We start from the raw sequence: 17,179 nt of genomic DNA, 5'->3' as shown, positions 1-17,179 counted from the left end.
CTGGTTTGTGAAGGGAGCGTGGGACCGGGCAGGGAAAAGGTCTGATGCCTTCTCTTCTCAGTCTGGTGTGGTTGTGTGACCTTGGATGAGACGTTTAAAATGATGGTGTACCTGAAAGAGGGGGAGGATTCAAATGTCCCAAGCATGTAAGGGACTGCTAAGGTGTAATCCTCTGCGCTGAGGAGGAAGGCACTAGGAGAGATCCAAGTGTTTTGGTTAATGGTAAGATCTCTGCTGGCTAACTCTGGCCAGGGGTGCCCTGCCTTTAGGAAGTGACCATCCCCTTGTCTTCCCTCATCTTGGGCACCGCAAGCAGCAGCAGGACAAGGTCCTTGGCCCTGCTGCAGTCAGACCTGGCCCGGTAATTCCTGGTTAGGACAGGTCTTGGTTAAAGCCAGGACAGTGTTAACAAAGCGTGCAGGTGCCTACACAAACTGTCCCTTGCATCTTTTGATCACTTGAAGCAATGCTCCCCACCTAAATTGCAATTTATTACCGAAACATTGTGCTGCTGGCCTCTCTCCAAAGCCAGCGACGATGGTTCGTGGTTTAGGAGCAGCACTCTGGAGTTTGGAGCCATAAGACACGCACTGTTTTCCTCCCGTTTTAGTCCAAGGCTATGCCAAAGCCCTGCAGCTTCAGCTATGGGAAAACCAAACAGGTGACTTGGGTGCCAGCACTACTACAGCTGCCTGCCCCCCCTTCCTAAACAGGACTTCTCATTGCGGAAACGCGCGCGAGCAGGCAGCTTGGTTCTCTAACCTGGTAAATGGACTTGTTCTGCCAAAAAAAAAAAAAAAAAAAAAATAGGGGATCTAATTATTTGTAGCTGGTGCATAGTAATGTGTGTGGAGTGTTTTTTGTTAAAGGTGAGTTGTAGAGATGCTCTGTGCTGCGTATCTCCAGTTTGTGGTGTGTCAGGTGCCTGGAGAGACAGTTTGCATTTACCAAACAACGGGCTTGCCAGGTGCAGCGCAGCTTCTAAGCAGAATAAGCTGTACCAGTTCCTCGATGCCCAGCCACAGTCACTGGGCCTCAGACAGGACCATAGACCAGTGTCTCACGGGCTTGGTTCGTAGGGATCCTGAAGCTCAGCACTTCCCTAAGGCGCTCACCGAAACGATTGTCTCCGTGCCAGCTCCGGTAGGGCTGCAGCCAAATGCACATTTCTGAAAGGAACTCAATGTGGATTTTTCTTGTCGATTAGTTCTGTTGGAAGCACAAAGGGTGGCTGCGTGAGGAAGATCTACCTAAATGCATGACCTGTTAGAGAAGCTGTGCTGTATTATATGAACCTGCTCAGTTCCCCAGCTGCTGTTCCTTCGTAGTAAAGCTAGCTTTTTTCCTTATAGTGAAGTAAACATTTTGCTTGTGCCTTGGAACTGGGCTACAGCTTGATTTCCCCAACTCCCTTCCTTTCAAGCAAGCCCAGTGCTGGCTGCAGGCTTGATGCTGGGTACTCAGCCATTTCAGCTCTGAAAGCACACAGGAAAGTGCTAAGGGGAAACCAGGCCTCTTGCCCGAGTCGTTTTTCTTGGTGGTCCTCTCACCTATCAGGCAATTGATCTGTTTCTTTTCTAAGGTCCTAACTATTGCTGATTTTTATACTGTTTGTTTAATGACCGAGGCTTGTGTTTCATTCCTACCCCTTTATTATGCATTTAACTTTATCAGGTGTATCAAGTTTAAATACTGTGTATTTACCACTTTTAAATTATATTACTTAAGAAAGAAAACAAACTACTAAGTGTTTTTCCACACAGCTGTTCAAGCTTCTCTGTACAAGTTGAAATAAATGACGTGCAACCAAACCCATAGTTGATCCAGTGGAACCATTATCCTGTTTGACTGGTCTTTATCAAGCTATGAGAGTTTGCTTGTTGGAAGAGGAGTCTGAAAGCACCTTCGTGTGTTAGTGAAGTTTGGTGCTCTACTGTTACTGGGGATCTTGGGCTAGGATGGGACCACTGTATAATCCAGACTGAGCCTTCACATGCAGCCTGGAGCACTGACTCTTGGAAAGGCACAGTATTGAGGTGAGACGCTCAGCTCAGTGCTCAGCAGCAGCAGGCAAATAAAGAATAAAACAAAACTACAATGCTGTAGCAAACTCACTGCGCTGCTGGAAAAAGGAAGCAAAGCCCCAGAAGATGCTGGAGGTATGGAATAGGTCCCAGGGCTCTGTAACACTAGAAAAGGTTGAGAGAAAGGGAACCTTGTGTGCCAGCGTGATCACTAGAGATGCTCAAGACCATGTGAAGATAAAAGCCAACAAATCCACTTAAATCAAATCGTGTAAACCCATGAAATGCAGCAGCCCAGATACAGGTTCTGGAGGGGGTGGTGGTGAAAAGCATGGGAGATATGTCAGGGAAAAATAGCTCAGTTTGCCTGACCAGTTGGTGCTAGAGTTTGGCTAAGGCCATGCCAGGCTAACCCACCCTGGCCTCTGCTTCTAGTCTTTTACCTTGGCTAGGGTTTTAACACAACAGACGCAGACAAGGTGTCAGGAAAACCAAGGTGGAGCAGCAGCTGTAGTTGCAGCAGCAATTTTGCTGAGAATCAAGAGGCAAAGCAGACAGCAGCACTGGCTTTGATAGCTCTCGAGTGACAGTTGGTATCTGCGTAAAACAAAGACAGTTCACTGACCTTAATCTTCACAGGCCTTGGGGAAAAACAAACAAGCAAAACAAGGCTTAAGAGGGCTGAGAGAGGGTAATATTTTATTTAAAAGAAAGTAAATTTTAAAGTAGTACCATAAAAATTAGACAAAACAGAAAAAAAATCATTCTGTAACCAGTAGCCCATCTACCATAGCACAATGGAACCAGACACTGTTCTGTCTCATACTGTGGCCACTGGAGCTTGGAGACACAATCCTTCAGGGCAAGGAAAAGTGATTTGACAACAGCAAGAAGCTGGTCTCCCAAGGTTAGGCAACACCTGGCAGGGCCCACGTTCACTGTAAGGAAGAATCTGTGCTTGTTACCCTGTGCTCTCCACTATCAGGGAGCTCAGGGAAAGGACTGTCAAAATGATGGTGTTGGAGCAACCTCTGTCCCAGGCTTACCCAGTGCAGAGGCCTGTCATAAAAGCACAATTCTCCCTCTGTGCTTAGTGCAATTAACCTGGAAAGAAAGCTGACAAGGAGCAGACCCAGTTCTTCCCTCTGGGGGTTGGCTCCAGCCAGCAAAAGTAGTGAAGAGTAGTGCAGAAGGTCCCTTTCTCAGGTCTGTTCCCCTCTTCCTTCCAACGAAGAGTGGGTAGGTCTCATGGCAGGGTTAGAGTAACATTCACAGCATCAGTTCAGAGCAGCGGTTGCTGCTCTAGCAGCCCGAGGTCAGGAGTTTGTTCCGTATGTCTCACCAACTCCCTGCAAGGATCAGAGAATACAGTTCTCTGCCAGAAAAAACTCTGCTTTTTCCCCCTTCCTCCCACATAAAATCCTCTGCACAGGCAAGCTACTCTCTGCTACTCAGACTTTATGTTTCCAGTGCCACAAGGTCTTTTGATTCAGAAATCCACCCCTTGCAGCAACACTTCCCACCAAGCACAGGGCTGCAGGGCCAACCTCTACCCTCAGCACCAGTCAAGCAACCTTCTACTGGCCAAACAGATCGTTTAAATCCTGAAGGAAGGCAGCAGGAACCCCCAAAAGCCAAGAAGGAAGGACTTGATGGGGACAGAGCTGTTGTCTGCAGCTCTCAGAAGGCATCTGCCAAGGACTGCAACCCAAAAAAGAGGTGCAATGGGAGCACAGCAAGTTCTTGAACATACATTTCCCTCTCCAAGAGTGGTTGCCCTGGAAACATGACAATATTTGTTTCTCGTGCTCCTCCCTGCAACCGCTTTGAGGTAAAAATTAGCTTCTCTGACAAAGACAAAGTTTCCTCAGAGCTGTGGTTCAAAATCCTTGTTTGATGTGGACTTTCTACGTCCTGTTTCAGAATCTCTCCAGAGTCAGAGGAGGAAGCAACTTTGCCTTCATCGATGCTTACCAGTTCATAATCCTCCACATATTTGTATTTCTTCTCCCGATAGTAGTATCTCTTCTTCATGCAATACAGGACAACAACGTCACACAGCACTGTTGCCTAGGGGAGGTTGAAAGAGTTTAAGACAATGATCCTCAGGACTGAGGCACTAATCTAGAATTGAGCCCAAGCGCAGACAGCGTCACTTACCACGCCAAACAGTGCTAAGCCAGAGCCGATGTTAATCATGGTAGGAATTACATCAAATTTCCCTGCCTGGAAGACAGTTACAAGGGTGAACACGTTTTTCAGCACCTCTGAAAGCTCTCACCACAAGACCTCCAGGAATTACATCACCCTACCTTTCCAAACACTATGATATCAAAGCGGATGCCATAAGCTTTGACGAGTGTCCGCGATTCAGTGCCTTCACCACCCTTGTAGTATTTTGCAAACCTGGAGAAAAGACAGGTCTGAGCTTTGCTGGAAATTTGGAGGTTGCTTATGTGACCATGCAACATCCAGGTGTGTCCCCCATCCCAAGAGGACGGGCTGAACATTGATACCTCCAGAGACAAGACCCAAATGATGGAGAGAGATTTCATGCAGGCAAACACATCCAGGAGAAAAGCCCTGCACAGGCGAATTTACGACAGCAGTTAGCACAAGCCAAATCAGGAAAATTTCAAAGCATAGGAAGAGGAGAAAGCCAGCTGTAATAGGAGAGCAGGAGGACAGGTAGAAGAAATTGAGCTACACATGAGAATCAGCCCCTCCAGAGGCAAGCAGGAGGCTGCAGGAGTGCAGGCAGCCAGGAGAGGGCAGGGCCGGGAGCAGGCAGCGAGGGAGGCAGCGCGGCTCAGCCTGGCACACAAAGCCTGTTCCTTGACCCGCACAAGGTGACCCGCAGGCAAACGACAGGGAACAGGGATGAGGACAAATAAGTGAGATCAGACTTACTCCGCCACATGGATGACTAAGCCAGGAGGAAGCAGAGAAGAGGGTGGAAGAGAAGAGGAAGGATTGGTAAGGAGCTGCACCATGGTCTGGTACCACAAGCACTTCAGAACCTGCACCAGCTGGGCTGTGATATCCTCCATCCGCTCTTGCCTGACACCCCAATACCTGCAGGCCTGGCACCTCCTAAACACATACTTGTGCTGCCTGCATGGCAGCAGCTTCTCGGTGAATTCCTTCAAGTTCCACCATAAAAGAGCCCCTGTGCTAAGTGAGAGTTTGTGATCCTAGAAACAAGCATAGCCCTCAGACGTGTTTCCTCACAGGCAGGACTGTTGCAAGGATCTTGGCAAGGTGGCCAATCCACATTATTATAGCTCGGAGTCTGGATGCAACGAGCTACCCAGCCAGAATGTATAGGTGGTGGTTCATGCCAGGATTCTCCTGGTGCAGATACGGTCTTCAACTGACAGAGCCACTTTCTAGAGGTTCATTTTTCCCTCATGCACAGCGAAGGAGGTGCTTCAGTCTCCCACACTACAGCCCCCTCAGATACTGCCCTACCAGCACGCCCCGAGATGGTCAGTTCTCACATCGCCGCGCCATGGGAAGCTGACCCAAACGACCCCTAAACACTGATGCAAACGTGACTCAGACACTCTGACGCAATCAGTGGAGCTTCACTGACCTTTCCCCTCTGCTGTTGTTTGCACACAGTGAGGATCCGACCTGCTCTATGTTTTACAACATCAGGGAATCTCTCCAAGTTTTACAGCACCATTGAAAGCCCAAGGACTACCCGACACCTGCCAGAGGAGTGCAGGCAGCCCGTAACACTGCACCAGTGGCAGACTGAGGCACGGGGACACCAGGTGCCCTCTCTGTAGCCACATTACCTGAAGTTGTAGCCAGGCGAGACGGTGTGGGCAGAGTCCTTGTTGTCGAGGCGCCGGAAGGAGTACTTTGGCACACAGTGGGAAGCAGCTCTGTCAAGGTTGCAGTCCCAGTTGATCTGCACCGCCATGACTCCACCCTGCCAAGTGGAGGAGAGGAGAAGGTGAGCAGCCTAAGTGCCCAGCCAGCCCCAGCACTAGGCTCTCTACTGACGAGGACCCTGATTTACTGGCCCTTATCCCAATCCCAGTCAAACACTCTTTCCCCCTGCTACAGCCAGACCACATAACTCCACTCAAACAAGCCAAGGCCAAATATTTGTTTAGTAGAATTGACTCTGGTCCCTCTGGCCAGAGCAGCTCTCCATTCTGCAGCTACTCTGTGTCCTGTGGCTCATGCCACGAGCCAGAGGAGGACAACCACCTAACACTCCACTTCTACACAGATGAGGCTCAAGAGGGTCTGCCAAATACCTCCACAGCCATTTCCTGGAAGTTCTGCCCTGCAGCTTCAACTATTTTCCCTAAACGAAAGATAGGGCAGAAGGGATCTGTCTGGGAGTCATAGATGCAGTTCTTGAGGTAGGTGGAGTTGATAGTGGGGAGGATGTTTCGCCTACAGAGGAACAGAGAGAGAAGATCTGTTGCATCTTCTTCCACTCCTCCAGCTCTCCTTCACTGTTCAAGAGACCAGACAACGCAATGCTCCACACACTATTTACTTGCTGAAGTTGAACTTGGGGTACCAAATGTTGTTCTTCACCAGAAGGGTGAAGTTCTCAGCTTCTTGAAGGAATGCTGGCCTACAAAACAACAGGAAAAGTAAGTTAGTTTCACTTATATTTTCACAAACAGGACTCTGCAGGGTCCTTGATGATCATCTCTTCAGCTTTTCCCAATAGTACCTCATAGGGAGCAACATCAGCTGCATACTGCTAGCCTCCCGTCAAGAGGGTCACCACAGAGTAGGAGGACAGAGCACTCACTTGGGTATATGATAGTCATCCTCCACAGGGCACCATGCAAAGACCTCACAGGTCTTAATGCTGCTGTTGTACGGTACGCATTCCCCAGTCTGGATGCCTGGAAAGACATGTGAACTGAGGTACCACCAAGCAAAAACACAGAGGCAGTATTTGCCCTGTGATATCTCCCCACGCCACAATCTGCTCAGAGGTGAAGTGCCAGTACCAAGACCCCCATTATCTTCCACCACAATTTGTAGTTCAATTTCAGAGAAAGAAGCATCGGATCCTTTTTCTGAGTCAAATCCTCATCTATGTGAAATACTGCTTCATGGACTCAAGGTCTTGACAAAGCCCTCTCACTGTTTGCTAACTCACCAAAGCGCACATCTATCCAGCATCCACCCAACACAGTCTAAGCCCATCTGCTCTCCCCCAGAAGAAAAATCTGAGCTTCCCTTTCAGTTCTTAGGTGTGAGAGAATAAGAACAAGAAGACTAAAACAAAATGCTGCTTCCTTCACAGGAGGGAAGGCACAGCGCAGAGTATCACAGCGCAGACTTCAAGGAGCCCTTGCAGCAGACTTCTTACCATTGCTGTGAGTGCTGACATATCCTGGAACACAGTCGTTCTTTGCCTTGCACTCTGTTTCATCATCTGGAAGCTGGAGAGGAACCATAATTACTCTAAACTCTACAAACACTCTCCCCTGCACTCCCACCCACACGAGGCAGGATTAACGCAGATCCTGTACCTACCTCTGGGCAGCGGCCTTGGCTCTGGTTCAGTGTGAGTATCGCATTGGTCATGACGAACACAGCGTTCTCCTCCTGACCACACACAAAACAAGAAGGAAATTTAAGAGCGACAGTCTGCAAAGAATATCCAAGGCACTGCCCCAGGCATCTTTTTTGACAGAGCCCCGGTGGTCCTGCAGAGGGGACTTGCTTTGGACAGTGCTGGTGTAGCACTAAAGGAACAGATTCCCACATAATATCGCCTGATGCCGCTGCCTTTATGCGGAGGAAGGACTGAGGGACTATCAACCCTTTCTGTCCTCCCACTTGGCCCATATTTCCTCATTCATGTTATGAAAACAGAGATCATGCAGCTCCTCAGGGAAGTTGCAAGGCAAGAGCAGAAATAAAAGCTCCAGCTGCAAGTTTGAGCACAACTCCCACTCTTTTTTTTTTTTTTTCCTCAATATATCTATTACAAATTTGACCAGCCCTGGTTTGTTTCCCAGGGAGCATCCCTTCCATTATTTTCTGATCCGTATGATTCGGGATCTGTTGTTTGCTTCCGCTCCACTGATACGCAAATATCGTCCCTCAGCCAAAATCTGGCTAAATCTGTAACTTTTTTCTGCACCACATCTCACGCAGACAGAGTGACCCATGACTAGCAGCATGGCCGTGCCTGGCAGCCTCGAAGGCTGCCACGTATTGCCCACACGGCGCAGATTCCCATAGACACATGGTCAATCAGCAACTACAGCAGTACCTCCTGTTCAGTTCCGGATCAAGTGACTTGCAGGCTATTCCTGGGGTTTCTGCCAACAACTAACTTTGTGTTGTTTGCTTTAGGAAGCAGTAAGAAAGAGGACACGTGGTTATTATTCCAACTTTTTCCTGAAGCCTGCAAAATTCTCCCTCCTATACAAGCAAACACACAGACACGCTTTTCTTGAAACAAGCTTCCCCAGGGCTGGTGGTGCAGGTGCTCAGCATGATCTGGAACAAAGCACAGCTGCTTTGCTCTCTCCTATCAAGGCCATGCTGGAGCCAAAGCTGCTCCAGACCTCAGTGGACCTGGAAGAACAGCAGCTGTTAGAAAAAAAACCCCTCTGCACCTGAAAGTGATTGATACCTGAGGAGGGATGACATAATCAGCTGCATCCCAGATCCTGGCTCCCAAGGTGGATGTGTTTGTCAGCGTCACTCCTTTCACCTTTGTGGTTACCGAACTGACCACAGAGTCAGTTTCCTGGTAGCCCTTCTCCCACAAAAAGACCCAGCTGCAAGAAAAAAACCAAAACAACAACAACAACAAACAACAGATAAACACCACAACCCAGAGCAGGCAGCACACATTTCTCCCTTTTCCATGTGTCACCCAAAAGGGCCAGTCCAGATGGTTTCATAGTGTTTCCCTACAAAAGGGTCACAGGACAGCAATATCCCTTTCCATTTTTTTTTTTTTTTCCCAGAGCGGTTGGGCACCGTGGGATTACGGCTTTTACGCGCAACCCCGCCGGGCGAACGACCATCACCCTCCGGGACGGTCTCCGCTGCGGAGGGGACCCCTCCTGCCTGCAGCCGCCTCTGAGCACCCCCACAATCCCGGCAAGGGCCAACCGGGGACGCCGTCCCGCCGCCTCCCGCCTCCGCTTCCCGCACCGCCACCCCCCCGCGCCTCCCTGATAGAAAAAGGGGTCCCGCAGCCGGCTGCCGCCCCTCAGCCCGACCCCCCGGGGGCTTCCAGCTGCCCTTCCTCGCCCACGGCAGCAGGCAGCAGGGGTCCCCTCGCCTCCAGCCGCGGTGGGGGTGCGGGCTTCCCCCCGAGCCCGGCGGGGAGGCGGCGGCGGGACGCGGCCGCCCGCTCACCCGATCACGTAGGCGAGGATGGCCAGCTGCACCCCGCGGTTCATCAGCCCCACTTTGCGGCTCCGGATCAGCACGATGCGGGGGGTGTCGTACTCGAAGAGGAGGCTGCGCAACGCCCCGCACGACACCATGGCGGCGGCAGGAAGGGCAGGCGGGATCCCCGCACCGCCGGGCAGCGGCTGCCGCGGCCCCGCGGAGCCACAGCGCCCCGAGCAGCCCGGAGAGCGGCCCCGCAGCCCCGGGGGCTCGTACCTGCTCGGGGCCTTGATTGCCGCCCCCGCCCCGCCAGCTGCGGGCCGCCCGCGCCCGAGGAGGCGCCGCAGCTTTTCTCCTCCGGCTGTTTCCGGCAGGAAAAAGGGGTTCGCCGCCGCCCTGACCCCTTTGGGCTGCCCAGGATGACCCAGGGCACGGCTCTGCCCTGAGGCCTCCCGCTGCTGTAGCTGTGCCGTGTGTGGGCACGGGCTTGGGCAGTGGATGAGGATGCTCTCAGCCGAATTGCTAAATCTGGGCGATTTTTTCCCATGCTGCTCATTGTTAGAAAGTTTATGGGGAGTTTTTCGCCTCCACGCTGGCCAGACATGAGCCAGGCATTACCTGGCAGCCTGCTGCTGTCAGCCCTACGCAAAGTCTGGGCTACTAAGTCTCAGAAAGCGGCTGGACAGATGCTCAGGCAAGGGCCATCCTAACACGGAGATGTAACTTGCAGCCAGCTCAGGGCAAGGACAGAGCACCTGCCTGGAAAAGACAGAAGCATATCTAAGACTGTCATCCTCCCACCCACAACAAGCAAATCCTTTATTGTCTTGCAGAATTAATCTTTGCTATAAAAGCAGAGCTCTGCACCACCTAATTCATGCACCTTCCACCTGATGCTGGGCTGCCCAACACAGTGCTTATTTTAGAAACATCACCACAACCCTCATAATAGCAGGTAAATCATTAGAGATGAAGCAACCTGACAAACTGGCAGTGGGAATTTCAAAGAGTACAAAAACTATTAAAGAGACTTTGAGTCAGCTATGGAATAGTAAAATGCTCTGTTACAAAAGCAGTCAAAACTGAAAGGACCGAAAAAAGGGAGGAGAGGGTAAGGAAGAGCATATATACAATTGTGAAAGGAGACTACAATCACAGTCTTAAGTGAATATTCAGCGTAATTTTTTCCAAAAGGAAAGTCAGTTCCTATATCAGAACAGGAATGTATTAATGCCAGCTGTAACCTTTTCCCACTCTAGATATATAAAATGCTGCAATATGAATGTTAATACAATTAATGCATATTACAACTGAAGATTATATAAATAGAGTTGGCATAATCTGCCAGCAATATATCTTAAAATATATGTGGGAAACGGACATGGCAAACTGCTGGGTTAGCTCAGAAAGAACAGAGCTTAGTTGAAAGGAGTGCAGAATATACACCTTACAATCCTTCTCACCTTGATTCTACAAAAATAGAACATGTCCAAGTTCAACAAGAAGAAAGAACGTAAAAAAGTGTTGGAGCACAGATTAATCTACCCTGAATTTGCTGCTCCTCGGCTGTACTCTGGCCTTATGCATCACAGCACAAAGCAACTCGCGCCGTGCCAAGATCAGTAGGAGGAGGTGTAGGAGGCAAGGCCTGTTTGAAGGTAAGAGCAAACAGGAGGCCAAAGTCCAGCATTACAATTTCAATGAGTATGAATGAAACACCCAAAAATATTACACAAAGATGGTAAAAGTACTTTTCCTTCTAATTCCTGACTTCAAGCTAAAAGGAGAAATAGAAAAAGAACAGCTGGGCTTTTCAGAAAATGCTTTGTCTGTGTCACTGAAATAATCTACAAGGAGCCTGTTTAATCTGGATGGACCATGAGGCCTTCAGCAGCGAGTTATGAAACTACGTGCTCAGTGGCCTCTTTCTAGAGCCTCTGGACTCAGGGCTGCAGAAAGGTGGTGAGGCTGGGGGAGAAAAATGCTCAGGAGGACCACATTTTCAAGTGATATCTCTTTTAGACTTCCTTTCTTCAGAGGTCATGCTTTGAGATGACCCTTGGCTCCACCTTATTTTCAGGGTGCTGGTTGCCTCCTGACTCAGCTGGGATTCTGGTATGCACCAGTGCAAAGGCAGGAGGCTGGAACCTCCCACTAAAACGTAGCTGTAAGAATTCATCCCAGAACCCACATTTCCAAACCACGTGAGGTGACTCAAAGAATGAAGCAAAGGCAGAAGCAAGCACTTCAGCTCAAAGTATTTGTTCCTCTATGCTAAACACTAGGCAGCTGTGCATCTCCAAAGACAGTATACAAGAATTTAGCTGTACTGCAGAAGATTTTGGGAAGTCACGTGCTTTCTTCTCTTTTTTTAAAAAAGTTCCATGAAAAAAACCAAAAGTTAAATGTCCAAGGTGAGTAACAGTGTGAGTTCAAGTTGTGCTACATCCTCATTTCATTTTAAAACCAGTATAGTTGCTTACTGCCTCGGAATAAGTATCTCTAATTTTCCTGCCGAAGCATCTTGGGATGGTGGCTCTGTCTTCCAGATCAAAAAAGCCAAACCACCAGTGAACATATTGCTTGTAAGCAAGGTGACTCAGCTGGTTGTTGATATTGCCATCTGCCACGTCCAGAAAGGGGTCTTTGTAGAGACGGGCTTTCTTCAGGGTGTGACTGGACAGCACCAGCTGCTGAAGCCAACAGGAGGTTGTGATGCACTGCCCTTTTTTCCTTTGGCAGCAGAGCTCCTCATGCTACTTCTGTGTTGGCTGGCATTTGCTACAGCAGCAGCACTTTAGGCAGTCTGGGGAAGAGGAACCTTGCCTAAGAGGTTGCCCCAGCTCGGATTCTTCATTATCATGGCTCTCGTTGGACTCACTGATGCCTATCGGCTTGGATTCTTCTTTGTCATGGCTCTCATTGGACTCGCTGGTTCAGCAGCTTCCAGCATCACAGAATTTCATAGGGTGGCTCTGCAATGACAATACCCAACGTAGAGAAGAAAACAGCATTTGCTGCTTCATCCAACTGCAGAGAGAATTTACAACAGTGATCCTCACCATGGGGTTTTTCATTTGACACAGCACAATAGGGATAATGATGATAGATCAGCAGATCCGGAGGAGGATTGTCTTTTTGTGTTGCCAACGCCCACCCTAGTGAAATCCAATCGACACCTCACAAGTTGTTTCAACACCAACGCGCTCCCGCTGGTACATACCCACCACAGGAAAGCAGCAATTTTTAGCTGACTCCAGAAAGTACATCCTCTGGTCACAAGACCTATTAACTTGAAGCGGACAATAGGAATCTAATTTTAGCCCCTCAGAATTTAATTTGGAAATATGGAGGGGCAGGGGTGGTGGAAACCCAAATCAGTTGGGAATTACATTCCTCAGTTCTCCCTTCTGACGGATGGATCCCAAAGGTTAAAGTGTCTGTCTTTACCTCAACAATGCTGCCTTGAGCATGCTGCAAGCTTGTTTTCAGAGGCTTCTTTATCGAGGCAACATGTGGCTCATCAACATAGGACACATCATCACTTGTGCAGCAGAAGAAATGAGCGTTGTCAGCTGAAGTAGTTACCTGGAGAACTGGGGACAAACGCAGCATAGATCTGACCTCAGGGCTTGGGTTCTGCAGTCTGTATTCCAGTAACAACCACCTGCAAGTGCACGTTGCGAAGGCCCGTTTCTCTAGTATCCAGGATAGCAAGGACGTGGGGAGCTGCGGGGGCAGAGGGAACAGGAAGAGATGGTATGGAACTAACTGTAGCAGTGTGGTTGTGCAGGGCCTTTAGGTACTTCCCTATTCACTCTTCTTTAAAAATACGTGTCTAAAATGCTGGGAATTAGTAGAGGCAGCCTAGAGAAATAACCGTTAATGTCTTGAAAAAGAGGAAATGGCAACTGAAGCTGGCAGGGAAGAGGCTTTGAGCAACGCCCTCTTCATGGACAACCCTTTCATGACATCCTTCTGCGGTTTTGAAGGATCACTTTTCCCTGCAGGTTTCCCTGATAGAGCTGGTGTGACTGCCATAGCAAGGTTGGGCGTAGAGCCCTCTGCACTCATGCAGTGCATGCCATGCGCAGCTCCATGGAAGCTTCCTGGATCAGCTGCGTTTTTGTATCCATAGAGCAGCAATTTACATTCTTGACCCGTCTCGGATTCAGCACAGTCTCATACTTTGTCCTGTTGTAAATTTTGTAGAATGGTGATTTGCTGCAGCTGGAGCAATTACCTACACAAATATCAATTAAAATGGCACTCACAACCTCCACGTGAAAAAAAAAGCAAATAGTGATTCCACTTTCTTAATGGGACTGTTATCTCCAGAACTGGTTTTATTAACACAAAAAATAAATCTCTCACCAAACCAAAATAGGAGATCATGGCCCCAGTGTTTTTGAGTTCAATGTTGTCAAATTTTCTGCTCTTAAAGAAAGCAGAAAAGAATAACTAGGAGACAAGATCTGTTACCATTCATTCAATTGAATGGCTTTTCTCTTTTTGTTTCTTCACAATATACCTTTGTCTCTTTACAATTCAATCAAACCCAAAATTTCATATACCATCTCAGACACTTTGTAGGGCAGAATAAACCACTTGAGAGGGAAACAGTGGTGACATATGGGGTTCATGACAACCTCATGTCATGATGATACCTGGATTGTTAAACAACAATCCTGCCTCTCTCCCAGCCCCACCATTTCATCCTCAGCTTTGCTCTCCTATGCTGCTCAGTTCAGTTTAGATCTACCCATCTGACAGGACTTCCATCCCAAAACGATGGACAAGAGAGAGGTGAGTGGTATATGATAGACATGGGGCTAAGGACAAGCTTTCTTCTCCCTCTACAAGGAAAAAGAATTGCATTTACTGTGCAGAAGACAAAGACATCAAACCACATTCCATAGACTTTGAAAAGGGTTCTCTGCTCCTTCCCATGTGGTAGCTTGTAGTACCTTGCATATCTGCAAAAGAGTAAATGAAGATCTGTGCACCTTCCCTGGGGGATACAATGCCATGAGGCTGCAGAACACAAAAAGAGGCATAGTTTCTTCTCCCTTCTTCTTCCAGCACTTTCAGCCTTCTGAAATGAAGGCGCTGATGCCAGCTTGATGAACAGTATCTTGCCCAGCATCTGACCTGGCAGTCTAAACTGAATTAACACATGTATAGAGATTTAGAGAAATTAAAAATCCAACTAATGTCCAACGAGTGTTTCGCTGTCTCAATTCAAATTGAAACCTGAAGCTGCCAAAAGAAGTTCGATCACAGGTAAAGCAGATAGAAAACCCCAGCAAGGATATGTGAGGAGCTGGCAACGGCAAGAGCACTCGTGCTCTGAAGGCTTTGATATCACGTTATCCAAGACCAACTCTGAACTCCTGAACACACTTCAGCATGCTGGATATCAGCCACTTTCCATTCTTTGATCAGTAAAGAGTGGCAAGAATCACGTGGGCCTTTACTAACTTCCAGTTTCTTATTCTATCAAGAACATGACCCTCCTGATGCACAGCTCACATCAGCTTATGGATCAATAAACATCCACAGAGCATGGAACAAAGAGGTCTTTTTAAATCTGACAATGAAAAGCTGGCAGTACAGGCAAATCATTACATTAAATTGTAAGACATACTAAATACACAATGGTACTAATAATATCCAGCCTCTGATAACATCCATATGTCTTCTGCCTCAGACACACTATTAGGACTTGAAGTGCTGTATCGTTTGTTCTTGACTGGTTTACCTGAGTGATCTCTAAGTCCTGTTCTTCTTCATTTAGATAAATAATTTGAATGGGAATTTGCTTATCTGAAGGCACAGAAGGTCAGTTCCAGGGGTGGCAGATACAGATCACTCTGTCATTGCTAATCAAAATTTGTTTATAGTTGGTTGCCTGGTCAAGTACCAAATGAGTAAACTGTTTAAGAGTGTCTGTCTGGCATAAATGCCATCAGCTCAGCCCTCTGCTTTCTAGTGTCTCCAGGTGCTCATTCAGATGATAGAGACCTCTAAAGAAAAATACACTTTCCTCCTTTTCTTTCTCTTTGGGTTCAGTCCCTGTTGCTCTGTTTTACCATCTTGACGCTAACAAACCAGCCCAGAGCAAGCTCTTACTTGATTCCACTCTCTCCTGCACATCCTACTGCAAGCTGAGTCTGGCAGACTTTCCGAGTTCCCTAGATCATGCGATCATTTGCTTCCGGTTCACTGCGATCTGATTTGTCTTCTCTGAAGGCAGTGAGTCACTCAGAAAAACACTTCGTAATGTGTTCTGCATTCTTCTTGCCTGCACAGACACGAAATGCCCTTTTTTCCTGTGCTCAACAGTTCCACAGTCTGTGGCCAAGGCATGTTTTACTGGCCAGCTCTTAGCCTCTGAAGCCTGCAGGTCAGTAAGGTTTTATTTGAAAGTTTTCCTAACTCTCTCCAGGATCAGAGGTTTTCTCTAGCCCTCAGGGTAGAGGTTATTTCACATCTGCCCTTGATGGCATAGAAGCCTTCTCCTCTCTAACCACTTTGTGCTCAGAGCTGACCTGTTGAGAGCTTTCTTGATCGCTGGCTGAAGCTTTTCTCCCTCGCACCTCAAGCAGTTCTTTCCTTTTAGAAGGCTAAAGCCTGTTTCCATTTAAGTCTATCACAAAATTCCCTTTGGAACTGAGATGAAATCAATAGGGCTCCATGCAAACAGAGGTTAGAAGCTGCCCAGAGTAGCTTTCCTGACTTCTAGGACAGCTAGACTGCAGGGGAAGCAGCTTTCCATACTTACCCTATTTCTTATGCTCTTTTCCAAAATGTTCTTCTTCTACTGGTCTTTGTTAGCTTTGGGCTGTATGGACCCCTGAAATGATAGTATTTTACATTCTTGTGACATGTCACTGGTGTCAAAAAGGTTTTCTTGAAACATATTAATTGTAGGATCATTTCTAGCTCTCTTCCCCTTACTCACTTGGGTAGTTCACTGAAATCAGCAGCTCTGTTTATACAAGTTGGCACACACTAGCTAAACAGCGTGGCAGAGTTCATGCATGTCCTTTGTTTTAAATAGTATTATGCTCAACTTATTCACTGCTCTTCAACTTTCACTGTCGTTGCTTTTTAAATTGCTGCCCTAAACAACTCTGCTCCTCTTTTTTAATTTTGGAGACATTAGAGAATCATATTGCCAGGTCAGAGGGAATACCTATTTGTTTGCACAGCTCCAGCACAATGCAGCTTGGCATACGCTGGCAGCTCCTAGACAGTTATTGCACTCACATTAGCATCACAAATGTATGAAAACACATAATGTACTAATAATCATGCCATGAGTACAAAAAAGTGTTGTTACACAAGAGTTTTGACCTAGATCTGAAGGACAACTTTAGTTTTAAACATACTGATAAGCATTTGATAAATGCTTTGGGTAACTATTTAGAACTAGAGTCACGTCAAGATTTTGTGTCAAAACTTCTCATAAATTTGCTATATGCACACAGAATCAAAAGCTCTAATTTTCTTTTGAATAAATCTTGATTCAGTGAACTGTGGGGTTACCCAGATGGAAGAAAAACACTTTTCTTATTTTATTTGTGTTAATTGCCTTGGGGAACTCTGAAGTTTAGGTAGTTACAAGCCTCAGTTGCCATATGGTGGAATCTGCCCAAACTATTCTCTCTGTTAGATCCTAGAATACTTGTTGGAAATTTCTAGGCCTTTCGACACAGAAATAAAATCTCCTACAATACAAGCATGCTCATTTGGAAGATGACCATGATGATACTTCTATACAACTGCAGTAACTGCAGGTTAAG

The 17,179-nt window shown here is 47.5% G+C and overlaps 1 protein-coding gene across 1 annotated transcript; it reads right to left on the bottom strand.

Annotated features, from left to right (window-relative positions):
• Window positions 1-3,943: 3,943 nt before the first annotated feature.
• P2RX4 (purinergic receptor P2X 4) lies at window positions 3,944-9,526 on the bottom strand. Its single transcript, XM_086623682.1, is given in 12 exon segments — window positions 3,944-3,980; window positions 3,982-4,094; window positions 4,185-4,250; window positions 4,337-4,430; window positions 5,828-5,964; window positions 6,299-6,440; window positions 6,547-6,627; window positions 6,811-6,907; window positions 7,381-7,453; window positions 7,548-7,619; window positions 8,659-8,806; window positions 9,396-9,526. Coding segments are annotated over 12 exon segments (1,191 nt in total).
• Window positions 9,527-17,179: the final 7,653 nt, after the last annotated feature.

The sequence above is a fragment of the Tauraco erythrolophus genome, chromosome 19 (assembly GCF_009769465.1).
Source record: "Tauraco erythrolophus isolate bTauEry1 chromosome 19, bTauEry1.pri, whole genome shotgun sequence".
Classification (NCBI taxonomy): Eukaryota; Metazoa; Chordata; class Aves; order Musophagiformes; family Musophagidae; genus Tauraco; species Tauraco erythrolophus.
This window is presented reverse-complemented; position numbering and strand designations above follow the sequence as displayed.